At 37.4% G+C, this 20,092-nt stretch overlaps 1 protein-coding gene across 2 annotated transcripts in view; it reads left to right on the forward strand.

The window, feature by feature from the left end:
• PPP1R21 (protein phosphatase 1 regulatory subunit 21) overlaps positions 1-20,092 on the forward strand; it is a 64,549-nt gene that overhangs the window by 25,001 nt on the left and 19,456 nt on the right. Inside the window, exons 10-15 of one of the 2 annotated variants that reach the window (XM_045445980.1) lie at positions 1,794-1,895; positions 1,984-2,072; positions 4,620-4,756; positions 9,832-9,924; positions 14,559-14,686; positions 17,248-17,400. In XM_045445980.1, the coding sequence (XP_045301936.1) occupies positions 1,794-1,895; positions 1,984-2,072; positions 4,620-4,756; positions 9,832-9,924; positions 14,559-14,686; positions 17,248-17,400 (702 nt within the window). The remainder of the gene's footprint in view (positions 1-1,793; positions 1,896-1,983; positions 2,073-4,619; positions 4,757-9,831; positions 9,925-14,558; positions 14,687-17,247; positions 17,401-20,092) is intronic. The other variant, XM_045445981.1, reaches the window with a different exon arrangement.

Below are 20,092 nucleotides of genomic sequence, written 5' to 3' on the forward strand. Positions count from 1 at the left end.
AGCCAGACTACTGGGGTCCCAGCCCAGTTCTGCCATTTTCTGTGTCCTCTTGGGCAATTTATTTAACCTCTCTGTGCTTCATTTTCCTGATCTTTAAAACTGAGGATAGAGTACATACCTCATAGGTATATACGTTTGAGGATTAAGTGGATAATACATGCAGAGTACTAAGAATAGTGCCTGGGACGTAGTATGCACTCACTAACGGTTAGTTCTTGTTATCATTATGTCTTACACATAGGAAGCCCTCAGGAGATGCTTGATTTTCATCAGTTTTGATCTGACGCCGTATATCTACTGAAGTTCATAAAGAATTAAACTTTGGGTCTTTGAAATATGCTCTTCAGTTTCACTGCGGGAAAAAGCTTTCAGATGACTTGGGTAGGGAAATAGTACTGCAGCATTTTAATGTGGTTATATTTTCTTTTACACTTCTATAATATCAAAAAATTTATTTTACTCGTTACTGGTTCTTTGTGCGTTATTGGAATTTTATTTTAGCTTGTTGCCCTATTAAGCCCACACAGGGAGAGTCACATTTGTTAGTCTTAACTTCCTGAAGCACTTCATTAACTTTGAAGAATTCATGTATTTCTCAATATCTTACTTTTGGTGTTTTGGCCTGTGACAGGTTCTATGTGGTTTCCCTAATAAATCTGTATTATTGAAGGGGATTCAGAAACCACTTGTTAAAAGATGACCAGAGTGTTTAGACTTGTTCATAGAATCATAAAGTAGACATTTAGATGTGTAAGCCTAATGTTCAACTTCACAGGTCTAAAGATTGAAGTCCAGAAAGACTGAGATGCCCAGAGCCATGTATCTATAGTTTAGGGGGGGCCAGTTGAATCACGTTTCTGCATAGTGAGATCTTACATTTCTATACTTAGAAATCAACATTTGAGCCATTATACAATACTCATTATACAGTAATTGAGATATTTTGTAGGTGAAAATTAACCTTTTTGCTTTTAAGTTGTCTAAATGCCTGTAGGATGTTTTTCTGAATTGATTCTTCATACTGAATTGTTCTTAAATACTAAACATCAGTGATGGTAATGAAAGTTTTTATATCCTCATGTTGGTGAGAATTGTATTTCTGGACTTTGTTAACTCTGAACATTGTCCACAGTACAAATAAAAATCTGTCCTTAATAGACTTGTTTTTTAAAAAAGGTACAGGGGCACCTAGGTGGCTCAGTTGGTTAAGCGTCCGACTTTGGTTCAGGTCGTGATCTCACTGCTTTGTGAGTTAGAGCCCCACATTGGGCTCTGTGCTGACAGCTCAGAGCCTGGAGCCTGCTTCGAATTCCGTGTCTCCCTCTCTCTCTCTGCCCCTCCCTTGTACGTGCTCTCTCTCTCTCTCTCTCTCCAAAATAAATAAACATTAAAAATTTTTTTAAAGAATGAGATACATAACCTAAAAACCTTTCATACAGTTTTGATTTTCTTTTCTTTTTTTTAACGGAGACCCCTGTAGAGAAGCAGGTGTTTGGGGAAGGCCTGTTGGTGCTGGTTGTGATGCAGTGTCCCCTCCCCATTTCCACCCATGCCTGGTTGTTAATTATGTCTCCCAGGCCCCCTTTCAAGTTCCTCCTTTTGGAATGAGATGGGGACTTGGGGATTGTATTTGGAACTATTAGAGGGGAGCATATCTGTTTTGTAAAAGCCAAATTTCCCAGAAAAATTTCCCAAAAAAGTTTATTGCAACTCAGTTGAGTCCATTTACAAATCTGTTGGTATTTGTTATTTTCCAGTGATGTAACTCCCAATTCTTTCCCTTCTGTATTTAGTTCTCACAGTACCTTCATGAAAATGCGTCCTACGTCCGCCCTCTTGAGGAAGGAATGCTTCATTTATTTGAAAGTATTACTGAGGATACTGTGACTGTCCTGGTAATTTTCTTCTGTGTTTCACTTCTGGAAGTGGAGGCTCTCTTTGTCAAATAACACTATTAACCATGAAATTATTTTTCTCTTCCAGGAGACTACTGTGAAATTGAAAACTTTTTCAGAGCACTTAACCTCTTACATATGTTTTCTTAGGAAGATTCTTCCTTATCAGTTAAAAAGGTACTTAATCCTTGAGGGCAAGGAATTTGGGGAATTGTGGGGTGTCACCTGACCTGTGCTGGAATTAATAAAATAGAGACAAGTATCTCTTGTGATCTGCCTGATCTTTCTGCACCATAGCCAATTTGGACTTTTACGAAAAAGGAAAATATGGCTTGAGCAGCATAAACTTATATTTAAGAAAATTTGATTGTTGTGCATCTGTTAGGGTTTTTTTGAGTAGTTCTGTACTGTGGTTACTGCTATAACCACATAACAGTATGAATCCATGTTTTCAGTGATTGTGAATCACACATTTATTGAAATAATTTCAGTTTTATCTTTTTGCTGTAAACAAAAACCCCATTTAGATGGGGGTTATAATAGTTAGCTTCTACGATTGGATCTGTAATCATTAGGTTTCTTCAAGGTGGTATTTTCTTGTTTTTATTATTGGTGATGTTTATAAGTTACAAACTAAAAAATTTGTGTATGTGCTCCACCCCTCGTAGAAGATGTCATTTTGTAACCTTAAGTATTCTTTGTTAAGTATTTCTGGAAGGGAAAGCGAAAATAATCTCTGTAACTGGAAATTTGATATTGCTTGTACATTTTGATATTTTTGGTGTAAAACTAACAAGACCTCCATCTAAATCTTTTCATCCTAAGATTTAGCCTTAAAAAAAAAGAATACAACTGGAACACAAGAGAAACAAGAACACAGATGTGTTATAATATATTGTAGAATAAACTTTAGAAAATATGTAGATAACTCATAGGTAAGTAACTCACTTAGAGATTTTGAAAATATACAAGTAATTATGGTTCATAAATCCTTATAAAACTAAAGTAGTAGGTTTTACCTTTTTAAAAATGTATACTTTCATTATTTGAAACATTTAATATGTGTTAAAAGCCATTTTATTTCCTAATTAAGTGTTATTTAATTCTTAATTAAAAGTTATTTCAGTAACCAAATTTTATGATTTGTTGGTATGATAGAATTTTAGGAATCGAGTTAGGAATTTAATAATTATGAATTACAGTTTCATTCAGATTCTTACATCTTATGGTTCAGTATAGTTAAAGTTTTTTGAAAATTGATTCTAGAAGTTTAACACTAAATTGAATATACCTTATTGATCTGGCTTATGTTTAAGAGGAATCTGAGAACCACTGCAAAAGTGGTATTTACTACTCGAAACACTTAGGCATTTTTATTTTACCTTAATTAATTTTTTCACTGTTGAGTTTTTAGAAACATTGGATAAGACCTTTCTTGATCTTAGATTCCTATTTTTGGAATGTTGTTCCCTACCCCATCATATATTTATGTTTTTAGGCAACTTTTCATCATTGGTTTCAAAACCACTTTAATTGACAAGATGGCATGTTTTTTAGTTGTAAATGGGCTTAGTATTAAATGAAGCTGTCTGCTATAAAGTAGAAAAAGAGACATGGCAAGGTCGAGGAGGGAGATATGATTATTTTTCCTGTGATAATAACTCTTCTAGCTTTATTTTATTTATTTTTTTTTTCAACGTTTTTTATTTTTTATTTTTGGGACAGAGAGAGACAGAGCATGAACGGGGGAGGGGCAGAGAGAGAGGGAGACACAGAATCGGAAACAGGCTCCAGGCTCTGAGCCATCAGCCCAGAGCCCGACGCGGGGCTCGAACTCACGGACCGCGAGATCGTGACCTGGCTGAAGTCGGACGCTCAACCGACTGCGCCACCCAGGCGCCCATAACTCTTCTAGCTTTATATAAAAAGCATTTTGCTTGATTACCTGCACATTTTATTTTTTAAAATTTTTTTAACGTTTATTTATTTTTGAGAGACAGAGACAGAGCACGAACAGGGGAGGGATTACCTGCACATTTTTAAAAAGTACTGTTAAGAATCCACCTGTTTTTTTAACCTTACAAATACGTATACTATAAAGGTTTCTTAATGATTGACTGTCTGCTGGTTCCTGTTCAGTTCTCTTTAGGAAGTCAGTCTATGAGATATTTTTCTCCTCAAAATATTTTTGTATTCTTTTTCTTCTCTTTTCTTTTCTTTCTTTTCTTCTCTTTTCTTTTTCCTTTCTTTTCCTTTTCCTTTTCCTTTTCCTTTTCCTTTTCCTTTTCCTTTTCCTTTTCCTTTTCCTTTTCCTTTCAGCTCTGTGCCCGGTGTGGGGCTTGAACTCATGACCCCAAGATCAAGAATCACATGCTGTATCACCTGAGCCAGCCAGGCACCCCTCCTCAAAATATTTTTTTCCTCAAAATATTTTTAAGAGAAATAATTTTGTGCTGTTCTCAGAATGGAAAGACAATGGACACCTGCCTTTCTTTTTTTTTTTTTTTATTTCCCATTTAGTCCTCTGTTATTCCTTTGACATTTGCAGCCAACAGGTATGTGTATTATGGTTTAAAAAACAGAACCTTATAAATGAGATAATTTTTTTTTTCTTTTTTGTAAAGTTTTCTCTTTGGATCTAGTTGTTTGAGAATTGAGAGGATTTATTGTAGCTATTTGAAAATCGTTAGGATGCTCACTTTTGAAAAATCTGCTCATTCCTAGTTTAGAAGAAGAATGTGAATCTTCTCTTTGCACATCTGCGTTGAGAGCCAGGAATCTAGAACTGTCTCAGGACATGAGAAAAATGACAGCTGTGTTTGAGAAGCTGCAGACTTACGTCGGTCTTCTCGCCTTGCCAAGTATGTTTATTTGTTGCTCATGGTTCAACCTGAAGAACTGAGAGTACAAGAAGCTGGAGAAGGAGATGTTTAGTTTGAGCAGGAAGAATGCAGGATCTAGAGTCAGAAAAACTTGAACTCAAGTCCCCCAGCCCCTTACACGTTTATGGTCTTGGGCAACTTGCTTTATCTCTCTGTACCTGTCTTCCCATTTAAAAATGGGGGTAAAATGATTTTTAAGTTAAATTAAGAATGTACAGAATCAGGCATTGAAGACATGCATTAAATATTAATTTCCTTTCTCACCATCTTCTTTTTAAAAAAAAAAAATTTTTTTTTTAATGTTTATTTATTTTTGAGAGACTGAGAGAGAGCACAGGCAGGGGAGGGGCAGAGAGAGAGGGAGACACAGAATCCAAAACAGGCTCCAGACTCTGAGCTGTCAGTACAGAGCCTAACGCGGGGCTCAAACCCATGAACCATGAGATCATGACCTGAGCCGAAGTCGGACACCCAACTGCCTGAGCCACCCAGGCACCCCTCACAATCCTCTTTTTTAAATGCAGAGGGGCAAAGCATAAGAATTTGTAGCAACTTCCCAACAAGTAGAATAGGAGGTGGGGGAGGTTTAGAAGTAAAAATATCATTTGTTTCCCTTTCGTCTAATTTGAGGAGAATATTTTCAGGTAATTGAATGGATCTCAGTTTAAGCGATGTTTTAAGAATGACATGATTTTTCTGGAACTGTGATTTGTTTTTTTTGTAACAGCTTTAATGTGATATAATTTACATACCATACAGTTTACCCATTTAAAGTATAACATTCAGTGGTTTTTAGTATATTCACAAATATATACACCATCATATATCAAAGTTAATTTTAAAATATTTTCATCACTTCAAGCAGAAACCCTGTATACTTTAGCTATCACCTTCTTTTTCCCCTGTTCCACCCCTCCTTGGCTTTAAGCAACTACTAACGTACTTTCTGCTCGTAAGTTTGCCTATTCTGAACACTGTGTATAAACAGAATCATATAACGTGGTTTTTTGTGACTGCTTTTTTTTCACTCAGCGTAATGTTCTCAAGATTCACCCAACAGGAAGCATGTATCAATAATCCATTCCCTTTTACTACAGAGTACCCTCCCATTGTAGAGATATACCACATTTTATTTACCTATCAGTTGATGCTTTCTATTGTTTTCCACCTTTTGGCTGTTATGAATAGTGATACTATAGATATTTGTGAACAGTGTTTGAGTGGACTAGCTTTCATTTCTGTTGGGTATATACCTAGGAGTGGAATTGCTGGGTCATATGGTAACGACTATACTTAACTGTTGGAAGAACTGCCATACTGTTTTGCAAGGTGGCTTCCCACCAGCAGGGTTCTGATTTCTCCACATCCTCACCAATACTTGTTATTATCTGGCTTTTTGATTTTAGCCATCCTAGTGTTATTATTCAACTTTCTGAGGTGGTGTCTCATTGCTCTTTTGATTTGTATTTCCCTGATGTCTAATGAGGTCAAGCATCTTTTCATGTCCTTATTGGCCATTTGTGTGTCTTCTTTGGAAATAGATTTATTCAGATCTTTTCTCCATTTTTCAATTAGGTTGTCTTTTTATTATTGAGTTGTAAGTGTTATTTTATTTTTATTTTTTTTATAAAAAGTTTTTTTTTAATTATTTTTTTTTTTTGAGAGAAAGAGAGCTAGAGAGAGAGCAAGCATGAACTGGGGAGAGGCAGAGAAGAAGACACAGAATCTGAAGCAGGCTCCAGGCTCTAAACTGTCAGCACGGGGCTTGAACTCATGAACTGCGAGATCATGACCTGAGCTGAAGTTGGACACTTAACTGACTGAGCCACCCAGGAGCCCTGTTTTTAAAATTTTTTTTTTTAATTTTTTTTTCAACGTTTATTTATTTTTGGGACAGAGAGAGACACAGCATGAACGGGGGAAGGGCAGAGAGAGAGAGGGAGACACAGAATTGGAAACAGGCTCCAGGCTCTGAGCCATCAGCCCAGAGCCTGACGCGGGGCTCGAACTCACGGACCGTGAGATCGTGACCTGGCTGAAGTCGGACGCTTAACCGACTGCGCCACCCAGGCGCCCCTAAAATTTTTTTTTAATGTTCATTAATTTTTGAAAGAAAGAGAGACAGAACATGAATATGGGAGGGGCAGAGAGAGAGGGAGACATAGAATCTGAAGCAGGCCCCAGGCTGAGCTGTCAGCTTAGAGTCCGATGTGGGGCTCAAATCCATAAGCCAAGAGATCATGACCTGAGCCAAAGTCAGATGCGTAATTGATGGAGCCACCCAGGTACCCCTGTAAGTGTTCTTTATATACTCTAGATACAAATTCCTTTTTGGATATATGATTGGCAATATTTTCTTCCATTTTGTAGGTTATCTTTTCACTTTTTGATGGTGTCCATTGAAGCACAAAAGTTTTTTAATTTACATGAAATCAATTTATTTTTATTTTATTGTTTGTGCTTTTGGTGTCTAAGAATCCATGGTCAAATATGAGGTCATAAAGACATACCCCTATGTTTTCTTCTAAGAATTTTATAGTTTTAGCTTTCATGTTTAGGTCCTTGATCCATTTTGAGTTAATTTTTTATCTGGTGTGAGGTGTATATCTAGTTGTCTCAGCGCCATTTATTGAAAAGACTTTTTTCCCTATTGAATGACCTTGGCACACTTGTTAAGAATCAGTTGATCATAGGTTTATGGATTTAATTCTAGACTCTCAGGTTTATTCCATTAATCTATATATGTGTCAGTCCTATGCCAATACTATACTGTCTTGATGACTGTTGCTTTTGGGTAAGTTTTGAGATCAGGAAGTGAGAGTCCTCCTAGTTTGTTCTTTGTCAAGATTATTTGAGTATTCTTTCTTTTTTTTATGTTTATTGATTTATTTTGAGAGAGAGGGAGGGAGAGAGAAAGAGAGAATGTGAGTGAGAGTGAAGGAGGAGCAGAGGGAGAGAGAGGGAGAGAATCCCAAGCAGGCTCTGCACTGTCAACGTGGAGCCCAACACAGGTTTTGAACCCACAAACCATGGGATCATGACCTGAGCCGAAACCAAAGAGCTGGAGGAGCGACTGAGCCACCCAGGCACGTCTGTTTGACTATTCTTGTGCCCTTATAATTTCATGTAAATTTTAGAATCAGCTTGTCAGTTTCTACAAAAAAGTCAGCTGGGATTCTGACAGGGATTGCACTGAATCTGTAGATCAGTCTGGGGAGTTTTGTGGGTTGAATTGTCTCCCCAAAATACGTGAAATTCTACTCTGGTATCTGTGTATACAACTTTATTTGGAAATAGGATCTCTGCAGATGTAATCAAGGTAAGATGAGGTCTTACTAGTTTAGGGAGAGCCCTGTCAGTCCAGTGACTACCATCCTTATAAGGAGAGATTTGGAGACATATAGAGACACAGGAGAGACTCAGGGAGCCATATGAAGACCGAGGCAGGGATTGGAGTTAATCCTGCCATAAGCCAAGGAACATGTGGGCCAACAGAAGCTGGGAGAGGCAAGGAACTATACTCTGGAGCCTTCAGAGGAAGTGTGGCCCTGTTAGCACAGCTTTGATTTCGGACTTCTGGCTTCCAGAACTGTAAGAGCGCTGTTTTCTGTGGTTTTAAACCACTCCCTTTGTAGCACTTTGTTACGGCAGCCCTGGGAAACTCACACAGGGAGTATTGCCATCTTAATAATGTTAAGTTTTCTGGTTCATGAACATCCTGTATTTTTGCATCTAGACAGACCTTCTTTAATTTTATTTTGTAGTTTTTCAGAGTAATCACCCTGATTACTTGTTGTTTCTCAGGGGGTTTAGCCATGGGCAGGCCCACAGTCGCCCTGGGTAACAGTGGTTTTGTCAGGGCCCTTTCCCAGTTTTGTTCCTTCCTTTTTTTTTTTTTTTTTTTTTTAATTTTTCTTTAATGTTTAATTTAGAGAGAGAGAGAGAGAGGAGGAGGAGCAGAGAGAGAGGGAGGTGCAGAATCCTAAGCAGGCTCCAAGCTCTGAGCTGTCCACACAGAGCCCAACGTGGGGCTTGAGCTCACAAACTGCCAGATCATAACCTGAGCCAAAGCCGGATGCCCAACCAACTGAGCCACCCAGGCGCCCCTGTTCCTTCTTTTTTTTAAAGTTTATTTTGAGAGAGAGAGAGAGAGAGAGAGCGCGCGCGAGCACTAGTGGGGGAGGAGCAGAGAGAAGGTGAGAAAGAGAATCCTAAGCAGACTGTGCACTATTGGCATGGAGTGCGATGTGGGGCTCCAGCACAGGAACTGTGAGATCATGAACTGAGCCCATATCAGGAGTCTGATGCTTAGCCCACTGAGCCACCCAGGCGCCCCTCCTGTTTTGTTTCTTAATCACGTGGAGGATACAACTCCACTGATTGCTGCCTGGCTGCTATCTTGTTTTCAACAATGCCTTTGGGGCATAAATTGCTTCACAGATGATCCAGTTAAATTTGGGCTTTTTTTTTCTTTTAAGTTTATTGTGTGTGTGTGTGTGTGTGTGTGTGAAAGAGAGAGAGAGAGAGAGAGAGCGCACACGCATGAGAGCATCTGCACCTGTGCGCATGGAAGGGGCAGAGAGAGAGGTAGGGAGAATCCCAAGCAGGCTCCATGCTGTGAGCTCGAACTGCTCATGCTGTCATGCCAGAAGTGGAGCTCTGATATTTGAATAATGGTGTTTTTAGTGATGTTCAACTAATAATCATGTATAGGGAAAGGAGAAATTGAGAAATGTGTCCTGAAGTTACAAGGTGAAAATTCAACTTTTATTTCAAGAAGAATCATAAAATATGTAATCCTACTTAACAATGTAATTTTGGTTCTTAACCATTAAAAATATTTGTGGATGTGGGTAATGCAGATGAGTTGGATGTATATTTATCACTCTTCTATCTGAATGTGTTTGCAAAGACTTCAGGAGCCATTATTTCCAACATATCACAAGCCATCTTTATTTTCTCTCTTCCCAAGAGTAGAGGAAGCAGGTGAGCTCTCAGGTTTTTAGGCGAAGTCTTCTGGGAAAATGCTTAGGCTTGTGATTTTGGTTTCCTAGGTACAGAGCCAGATGGACTCCTTCGGACGAACTATAGTTCTGTCTTAACAAATGTTGGTGCTGCTCTGCATGGATTTCATGATGTCATGAAAGGTGAGGTTTGGAAAGAATGTAAATAAGCTGAAAACCTCCATCTCATTTTCTCAGATCTGCCCAAATGAGATTAAACCAATACCACCAAGGCTAATAGACCCCAGAAAAAGGCTTAGTAGCATTTGGCTTATGTTGAAGTGCGCAGCTCACTGCCTTCTGTTTTTTCCATCTGCTTCATTTCAGAAGGTAAACACAGTGCTGAAGAGAAACCCTTGTGCACAGTACTTTGGCCAAAAATACATTGCACTGATTTAAGGCAGGTGTGTGAATTTTATCAAGCCGGACATGCTATTCAGAGGCATTTAGCAAAATACTTTGCACTTGTTAGAGCCCAAGCATGAAGGAGTTGAGGAATCCAGGGTTTAAAGTTCCAAGAAAGAATGTACTCACTTTCCACCATCCTGTGCATTTTTAAGTTTAAAGTGCCCATTTTAATTCCCTCCTCTCTCTCTCCCTCTCTGTCTCTGCCCGTCACTCACTTGCACCCACTCTCTCTCTCTCAAAAAAATAAAATGAAATAAAGTACCCATTTTAAGGCCTGTTTTCTTCAGGGGAGACTTAAGGAGTGGAGGTCTGGTTTTAAGCTTTGATTAGTTTTTAATTGCTATGTACAAAGAATATAGTCGGCTGAAGGGCATTTCATATGCTTCTTAGCTAACTGTGATCCTGAGTCGACTTTTCAATCTGTGGGTCTGCATGGCTTCTAGGTTTTTTTCTTCTTTTCCTTTTGAAGAGAGTTGGGGTAGGAGAAGGAGGAAAGGGCAGAAGCAATTATTGGAAATAGCCCAGATTAACAATAGCCTAGATTATTCATTGTGGTACTTAGGTAACAATTAGGGACCAATTACTAGTTTCACAGAAAATAATTTTAAAACCTTAAGGCTGTTGGAAAGCATGTACAAGATGGGTGTATTCAGGCTCTCTTGTAGGTTGGCATGTAACCTCCAGCACTGGGAATCATTCAGTCTTAGTGTCAGCAGTATTAGCTAGCACTGTCTTACCGTTCAGTATGGAGAATATACCTTTCTGTGGCTCGTCTCCAATTATAAGGAATTTAAAAAATCACTGTACTTCTAGGGCTAGCCGTGGCTGTAGGAATCACAGCTTGAATAGACAGTCTTGGTGGCAGAGTCAGCCCAAACCCAGCAGAACTAGTCTGCTGTGTAGAGGACCTAAGGGCATGGTGCCTTTTTTCCTGTGCAGCTTTTGGTTTGGGAAGTTAAAACCTAGCTATGGTCCTCTCTTCCAGGACTTTAGTTAACCCAGAGCTAGGCCATTGAAACCATAGGTAGCTGTTGCTACAGTTTTTGGTTTTAGTTTCTAAATTTTGCTATGCTGATATTATTATTTGTTCTTGCTAGCAGTTTCTCCAGCATTCCTGTAAAGAATGGGTGAGAGCAGTGGAGGGTAGCTATCCAATAAGAGGGGTCTTAAAGCTTCCTTTACATTAAAAAAAAAATCTCGATTTTATTTATATTTCTATTTTAATTAATCTATAATATACAGAGTTTTATACAGATGCTTTCTTTTTTTAAGGTTTTTTTTTTTTTTTAAGTAATCTCTGGACCCAGCATGGGGCTCCAACCTACAACCCTGAGATCAAGACTCAGATGCTCCATCAACTGTGCCAGCCAGACACCCCTATTCAGATGCTTTTATTCAAACATTACATAAGATTAAGACACCCAAGTGGTCCAAATCTAAGAATGTTACTGTTTGTTATTTGGGACATGAGCTAATGGAACTTATGGGAGGATCAGAGGCACCCCCCACCCTGAACCCCCTTAGTTCCTCCACTTGTTTCTGTCCTTGAAAACATAACATAAAGAGAGAATATTGGGAAACATGAAGGGTGGTTGGCAAGATTATGGGGTCCTGTTACTAGGTTTACAGTTTAAATCTGTCTTTTTACTTAACTTGTAAGACTGGTGGGTATCTCTCATGGAAACTCAGAGTGAATATAAACTGGCATTAACAGAAGAAGCTTTATGTTTCAGAGAACTCTCATTTCAAGCCTCTTCCCTTCCTGCTTTGCCCTGAATAATTGCTTGATCTAAGTTAGAAGGCAGGCAGGTGTCATTGTAAAAAGAGAGCTGTCTCATTGTAAAAAGAGAGCTGTCTGTCCTAATGGATTTAAAATAGGAGTGAATTAATCTTTTAACAAGTGAATTCTGAGGGAGAATTGTTATTTTTTTAAAGTTTATTTTTTTTTTTTTGAGAGAGAGAGAGCGTGAGCACAAAAGGGGAGGGGGGGTGGAGAGAATCTCAAGCAGGCTCTGCACTATTAGCTCAGAGCCTGATGTGGGGCTTGAACTCATGAACTGTGAGATCATGACCTGAGCTGAAATCAAGAGTTGGATGCTTAACTGATTGAGCTACCTAGGCTCCCTGAGAATTGTTGATTTTTAGTCTCAGGTCTAAAGCAGTAGACTCATAGGAAACATAAGAGAAAAATAAATCTCTGGGCTTAGGTTGCATGATTTCTTTGTTCTTTTTGGATTTAAAATTTAATGTCAAGGAACACCCTAAATAATTGAAATATTTCGGCTTGATAAAGAGTACACAATTTGATTAGGAGAATTACTGTTGTCAAACTGCAGTGGCACAGGTCCAGTAGAAGCCATGTAAGTATTCATAGTATTATATGACTTTCATTAAGTATCCCAGTCACCTGCTGATCACCTAAGATTACTGCCAGCCAAGTTGTATCATAGTTTTGTGTACTTCTAGCAAAATTGCGACCAAACCTTTCTGTGGTGTGTAGAGAGAAAATGTCTGTGTTAGGGGCTAGCAAGTTCAGTATATAAGAGTGTTCAGTGTTCAAATCAAAAAAAATTTTTTAATGTTTATTTTAGAGAGAGAGAGCGAGCACGTGCATGTGAGCAAGTGGGGGGAGGGGCAGAGAGAGAGGGAGACACAGAATCCAAAGCAGGCTCCAGGTTCCAAGCTCTCAGTACAGAGCCCAGTGCGGGGCTCGAACTTATGAACTGTGAGATCATGACCTGAGCTGAAGTTAATGCCCAACTGACTAAGCCACCTAGGTGCCCCCAGTCGAATTTTTATTCACTTGGGTATCTTATGAATATATAGAGGATAATCATTTATTTTTGAAAACGTAAATATAATAGTAATATACTAATTAGTTGATTCTTTTGCTGTGGCAACTGTAATGTAAGGTGTTAACAACAGGGAAAACTGGCTAAAAGGTATACAGAAAAGTCTCTGTAACTTTTCTGTGACTCTAAAACTAAAAGTTTACATATATGTGCATATATGTATATTAAATATATAGCTAAAACAATTCCCCAGTTTAAACATTTTAGTAAAAATAATTCTATTCATAAAACAGTGATTTTGTGTTAAAATACCATGATCATATCAGATTAAATCTCAAAAGCCATTTCTTTCTAGTCTTATTTCTTTTTAATTATCCATAATCTAGAATTAACTAGACTTCTTGATTCTGAATAAATGCAGTTCTCTGCATACACACCCATTATAAAAATTAATTTTCATATTTTGTGATTTATTTTTAGCTTTGTTGGTAGGGATAATTAGTGCTGTTGTACCTGAAGTATTCTAAAAAATTCAGAGGAGAATGAGTTGTAAACACTTTATTATTTATTTATTTATTAAAAAAAAATTTTTTTTTTTTAACGTTTATTTATTTTTGAGACAGAGAGAGACAGACCATGAACGGGCGAGGGTCAGAGAGAGGGAGACACAGAATCTGAAACAGGATCCAGGCTCTGAGCTGTCAGCACAGAGCCTGATGCGGGGCTCGAACTCACGGACCGTGAGATCATGACCTGAGCCGAAGTTGGCCGCTTAACCAACTGAGCCACCCAGGCACCCCAACACTTTATTATTTAAAAATATAATTACCCTTCCTTATAAATCAGTGTTGTCTTAAGATTCTCCCATTATCCCTTATTTCCAGGACAAAATCATTCTTTCTCAGAGACCCAGAAAACCCCAACCTTAAGTCATTTGGCCGGTTTCATCTACTGCAATTTCTCCTCATGCTTTTTATATTTAAGTCTCTTCTGTGCTTTTCTAACCACAGGACTTTGTTGTAATATTCTGGGACTGGAGGCAGTAGCACGTGAAGCCATACACTGGAGTATTCAGTCCCAGTTTGGCTGTGAAGATCCTTGTCAGTGTTTGTTAGGGTGTGTACTGGCAGACCGACTAAGGTCCAGTAAGGATTGCAGGAGATTGTGTTGGTCATTCTCTTCCAGCTTCATGGTTAGCTTATATAAGTACAAGATGAATTCTCATTTGTGCCTGCCAGACTATTAAAACAGCGTTTTTAACTGGTAAATACTGGTCAGGGTCATTTACTCAACACTAGAATAAGAGCAAACACTCGAAAGAGGGAGAATCAGACCCTTAAGCTGGTGACTATAATAGAGACATCAGGATGGTGTTAAGAGACCCTCACTTGGCTCTATTCTTTCCACATGGATTTGTGACCTAGTTGATACTCAGGACAATCCCGATATATTTGGGACCATTTTTTGGTCAAATTTACTGTGTAAATCTCTAAAAGCAGATATGAGAGTGAACGGGCTGGTTATCTGTATGCAACTTGTGTATGGATGGTAATAGTTTTCATTTGATTGCTTTTATAGATATTTCTAAACATTACAATCAGAAAGCTACAATAGAGCATGAACTTCCAACAGCAACACAGAAGCTCATTACAACTAATGACTGTATCCTGTCCTCAGTAGTAGCATTAACAAATGGAGCAGGAAAGGTAAGTTTTCTCTGGTTTATATTGACATTAAATTTAATTCTTAAGTAAGCTCCTTTTTTTTCCTTCCTTAAATGACATAGGAAAATTAATCTGTAAAAGAAGTTTGGAATATCAGACTTTTTTGTAAAATAAAGTTGTCTCCCTTTTCCTTCTCACTGCCCAATATTTAAAGCAATAGGAGAGTGACTGTTTAGCATTCGTGATGAGTAAGTAGATCACTCACAGTTTATTTTTTAGTGAGATATTTGATGATCAGTATACATCTTTGTATATATCAAATGTCTGCTGTATAGAAATTGGGAAATTACGTAAAAAGAAAAACGAACCAATAAAACCTTCATTAATATTTTGGTTTTTTTCCTTCCTGGTTTTTTGTTTTTTGATAACACTTGTCCTAATGCTACCTCTGTGGTTTTGTTTCTTAACAAGAACTTTTAAGGTGACTTTGAACATATGTCTTTTCATTGAACCATTAATATTAGATAATAATTATTTGGGTCATTAAGCACTTAATTATTATGATAAACTGGCCAAAATGCATTTTCTCTAAAAATTCTGTCTTGGATATTCTGGCTTCAGCAGCTGTCACATTGTCAGTATGTGTTCATGTGGCTGTCATCAGCACCTTTACTGATTCATATTTCTCTGGGAACTACCCATATATGTGTAACCAAAAGGACTGTATTCAGAACTATCTTAGCCCATTTATTTCTGTGGATGCAACCTAATTTCTCAAGGAAATGTTAATTTCTACCTGTGTTTATATACCATTATTTTTCTGACAGGTTGCCCATAACAGGAACACATTTTTTTCAGGTAATTAAGTTAACCAGAAGTGATCATCGATCATATTACATGTTCAGTGTCCTCTTTCTCATCTTTCCCCGACTCAGACTGGTCTTTGTGACACTTTGCAGTGCTTGGGGCCATAATTAGAGGGTGTTATCTTTGGGTTCTGTCAGCGTACAGATCTGTGCCTCCAGGGTTCCTCAGCCAGAAGACCATCCCAGCTGTACTCTTGATCGCTTGCATCTACAGGCATGCTGAAGCTTTCTGAAGATAATTCTGACCTTGACTTAATTAAGAAAAATTCTGGAAGAAGAGAATGTTAGCACTTTAGAGGCGTTTCTGCAGTTTCTAACTTTTATGAAAATTCTGAAATAATAAATACCTTTATATAAGCTAATTTTAGATTTGCTTTACCCGAAACCTTAAAATGTCTCAAGGGAAGGTATCTGATTGTGAAAAATTGTGCAATTTTTATAAGTTTTTTTTTAAAGTTTATTTATTATGAGAGAGAGAGAGGGAAAGAGAGAGACAGAGGGGGAGGGAGAGAGAGCGATAGAGGATCCCAAGCAGGCCCCGCACTGTCAGTGTAGAGCCCGACGCAGGGCATGAACTAAAAAACCACGAGATCATGACCTGAGCCAAAATCAAGTCAGACGCTTAACCAACTGAGCCACGCAGGCACCCCTAAAAATGGTTTTTAACTGAAGTAAGTATCTGAACTAATGTTAGTTGGTGGCAGCTTAATATCTAGCTAATGTGATTTGATTAAACTAAATTTTATGGTATATAATTTTTAAAAGCCCAGTAGGAAAATGTAACATATGCATATTGAAGAACATTTAGAAAATGTACAAATACTAGAAAGAGGAAAGAATGTAAACCTCACCATATATTGCTATGACCTAAAATGCAAATCCTGGGTATATGATTATCCATGTCATTTATAAGGAATATAAAGCTCAAGACTTTTAGAATCCTTTATTTTCTTGAATACTACCTAGTGTAGAATTTCATTTGACATAGTAAAATACTAATGAAAAATAAAATCTTTCAGACCATTAGTGATTGCTTGCTTACTTTCTGGCCAATTTTTGCCAAGGTGTAGGATACTTTGTTCCATAAGTCACTTCTTATTTATCAAAATAGGATATTCTTTAATGTATCCAGCACTTTAATTTTTTTGGCTAATAACCTTCTCAGACATTTTTGTTTATATCACCATTTCATACAACACTATAAATTCAAAGTCATGGCTCAGTCATGGGTCTTTGTGCCTGCTTACACAGTCTTTATTATATTTGTAGATCATAAATTGAGATTTACAGAATTAAATTTAAGTAGAGTTATCATATTCAAGATGCTGTGTCCTGTCTCATGTTGGAATTGGAAACATTCAAAGTTAAAATACAAATGGAATATATAAATCCAAACATGCATATTTTGAGACTAGTGGGAGAAATTAATGAGGTAAATGGCCCATGAACATCATCCCCAGAATAAACCCGAATCAGTCTTGGTTTTCAGAAAGAATAGAAATTGTCTAGGTTAAGACATGTCAGAAGTCTGGTCTCAATCTTTATACTGGTATTGTCTTTCTATTACAAATCATTGCCCTAGGAATTCTTCCCAAGTAAATAAATGTGGGCTTTTGGCAGGTGTTGAAATTTCATTTCCATTCCGGCACCTTTAACTTTGCTTCGAAAACTATTAGGTCTATATTTTAGATACATGATTGGAAAACAAAATCTATTTTCTTGTCACTCTTGATTTAGATTGCATCTTTCTTCAGCAACAATGTGGACTACTTCATTGCTTCTCTGAGCTACGGGCCTAAGGCAGCGAGTGGCTTCATTAGTCCTCTTTCAGCTGAGTGCATGCTGCAATACAAGAAAAAAGCTGCCGCCTATATGAAGGCTCTGAGAAAGGTTTGTGAGCTCCTGTTAAATTAACCTCAGAGGAAAAATCAGGAATCATTCCAGAGAAGGGCAAGAGTTTTTCCACATTTCGTTTTGTTTAGATTTTACACAGTTGGGGGCACAGGTGGTTGGTGAGTATTGGGGGAGGTCTTTGGGGAGGAGAAGGTGACAGAGACCCAAACCTCAATTAATGTGTGATCTATGCATAGGCCATGTTGAACTCATGACCCCAAGTGTCTAGAATGAGGCAGCCAGGCAGCCAATAAATATCAAACTTCAGAAATCTCAAACTTGTAGAAATAGAAAAAAATTGAAATATGTTTATAATTTTTTCCTGAATATAAGAATACAAGGTCATTGCAAGCAGAAATCAGAAGGTGTAACAGTGCATGAAGAAGAAAATTACGCACCAATTCCCACCCCCCAGAGGTAGCTACCCTTAATTTTGTTGGAGTATATCTGTATCCAAAAAACTTTAGTGCATGTGTGTACACACGTACACAAGGAAACACATACATGTATGTGCTATAAAAAGCAAAGTGTATCTGGATACATACCCTTGTATTTCATTTTACTTTTTTATTTCAATTTTTTGTTTAAATTCTAGTTAGGATATATGGTAAAATTGGTTTCAGGTGTAGAATTTAGTGATTTATCACTTATATTTAACACCCAGTGCTCATCACAAGTGCCCTCCTTAATGCCCATCACCCAATTAGCCCATCCCCTGCCTACCTCCCCTCATCACTTCTCAGTTCTCTGTAGTTGAAGAGTGTCTTCTAGTTTGCCTTCCTCTCTCTCTCTCTCTTTTTTCCCCCTTCTCCTATGTTCATCTGTTTTGTTTCTTAAATTTCACATATGAGTGTAATCATATGGTATTTGTCTTTCTCTCACTGGCTTATTTTGCTTAGCAGAATACGTTCTTGCTCAATCTGCATTGTTGGAATGGCAAGATTTCATTCTTTTGGATGGCTGATAGTCCATTGACATACACTGTTTTAGAATATTGTTTTTGTGGATGTAAAAATTGTGATTTTTAATACATCAAATAATACTTTCTATAAGTATAAATTGTTATCATTTTAATACCTCTATAGTATTAAATCTATAGTATTTCATTCTGTGTGTGATAATTTAATTAACTAATCCATTGCTCATGGATATTTAGGTTGTTTCCTATTTTTCACTGTTATATGCGGAGAAACAGTAGATATTCTTGCACATGCAACTCTAACTTTGTGCATTTTTTACCTTTTTCCTCCTTATTTTTTTTACTTTTAGGTACAAATAATGCCTAAACATATTCTTATATTACATTAGAACATTACATGTATAGTCCCTAATTCCACTCTCTCTCCAGAGGTCACTATAGCTATCAGTTTGGTGTATAACCTTCCGGAATCTTGAAGCATTTATATGCATCTGTATAAACTTATAGACAATATACAATGTATAGAATTTTTCTTTTTTCAACCGAAATGCTTGTTTCATTGTGCAACTTGATTTTTTCTTTTTTTTAACTTAAGTTTTATTTATTTATTTTAAATGTTTTATTTATTTTGAGAAAGAGTGTGAGTGGGGGAGGGACAGAGAGAGAGAGGGAGAGAGAGAATCCCAAGCAGGCTGTGTGCTGTTAGAGCAGAGCTCATTGTGGGGCTCACTCTCACAAACTGAACTGTGAGATCCATGACCTGAGTTGAAAGCAAGAGTTGGACACTTAACCAACTGAGCCACCCAGGTGCCTTGATTTTTTTCATTTAAAGTGTCTTAGATGTGCCTGACTGACTCAGTTTGAAGCGTGGGAGACTCTTGATCTCAGGGTCATGAGTTTGAGACCCACATTGTGTATACAGATTATTTTAAAAAATTAATTAATTAAAAAAATGTTTTGTTAGGTGTATAGAATTGTCGAATCACCATATTGTACATCTGAAACTAACATTGTTCTTCAACTATGTATTTAAAAAAATGTTTTTTAATGTTTTATTTATTTATTTATTTTTATTTATTTATTTATTTTTTTAAATTTTTTTAACATTTTATTTATTTTTGAGACAGAGAGAGACAGAGCATGAACAGGGGAGGGTCAGCAAGAGGGAGACACAGAATCTGAAACAGGCTCCAGGCTCTGAGCTGTCAGCACAGAGCCCGACGCGGGGCTCGAACTCACAAACTGTGAGATCATGACCTGAGCCGAAGTCGGATGCTTAACCGACTCAGCCACCCAGGCGCCTGCATCAACTATACTTAAAAAAAATGAAGAAACAAAGAAAAATTAAAAACAAATAAAATGTTTTAGAGACCTGTCTGTATCATTACATATGGTGGCTACTATATTCTTTTTAAATACAGCATAGAATCTTACAATATGTATGTTTTGTGGCTCATTTAGATATTCCTTATTGGTGGGCATTTAGGTTCATTCCAGTTTTTTACTGTTACAATAATACTGTAAGTGATAGCTTTGTAAATGCCTCCTTGGGCACATGTGTGGAATATTGAGTAGTGGAATGTTCTGAATCATGTGGCTTGCACATTTTACATTTTAATATGTGTTGCAAATTGTCCTTAAGAGTAGCTATACTGTTTTATGTTTCTAGCATTGTAATTATTTTAATTATCTCTTTGTGTAATTATTTTAATTATGTCTTTAAGATTAATTTCCCAAAATGGAATTGCTGGTTCAAAGTCTGTGAATCTT

This window comes from Leopardus geoffroyi, chromosome A3, assembly GCF_018350155.1.
Source record: "Leopardus geoffroyi isolate Oge1 chromosome A3, O.geoffroyi_Oge1_pat1.0, whole genome shotgun sequence".
NCBI lineage: Eukaryota > Metazoa > Chordata > Mammalia > Carnivora > Felidae > Leopardus > Leopardus geoffroyi.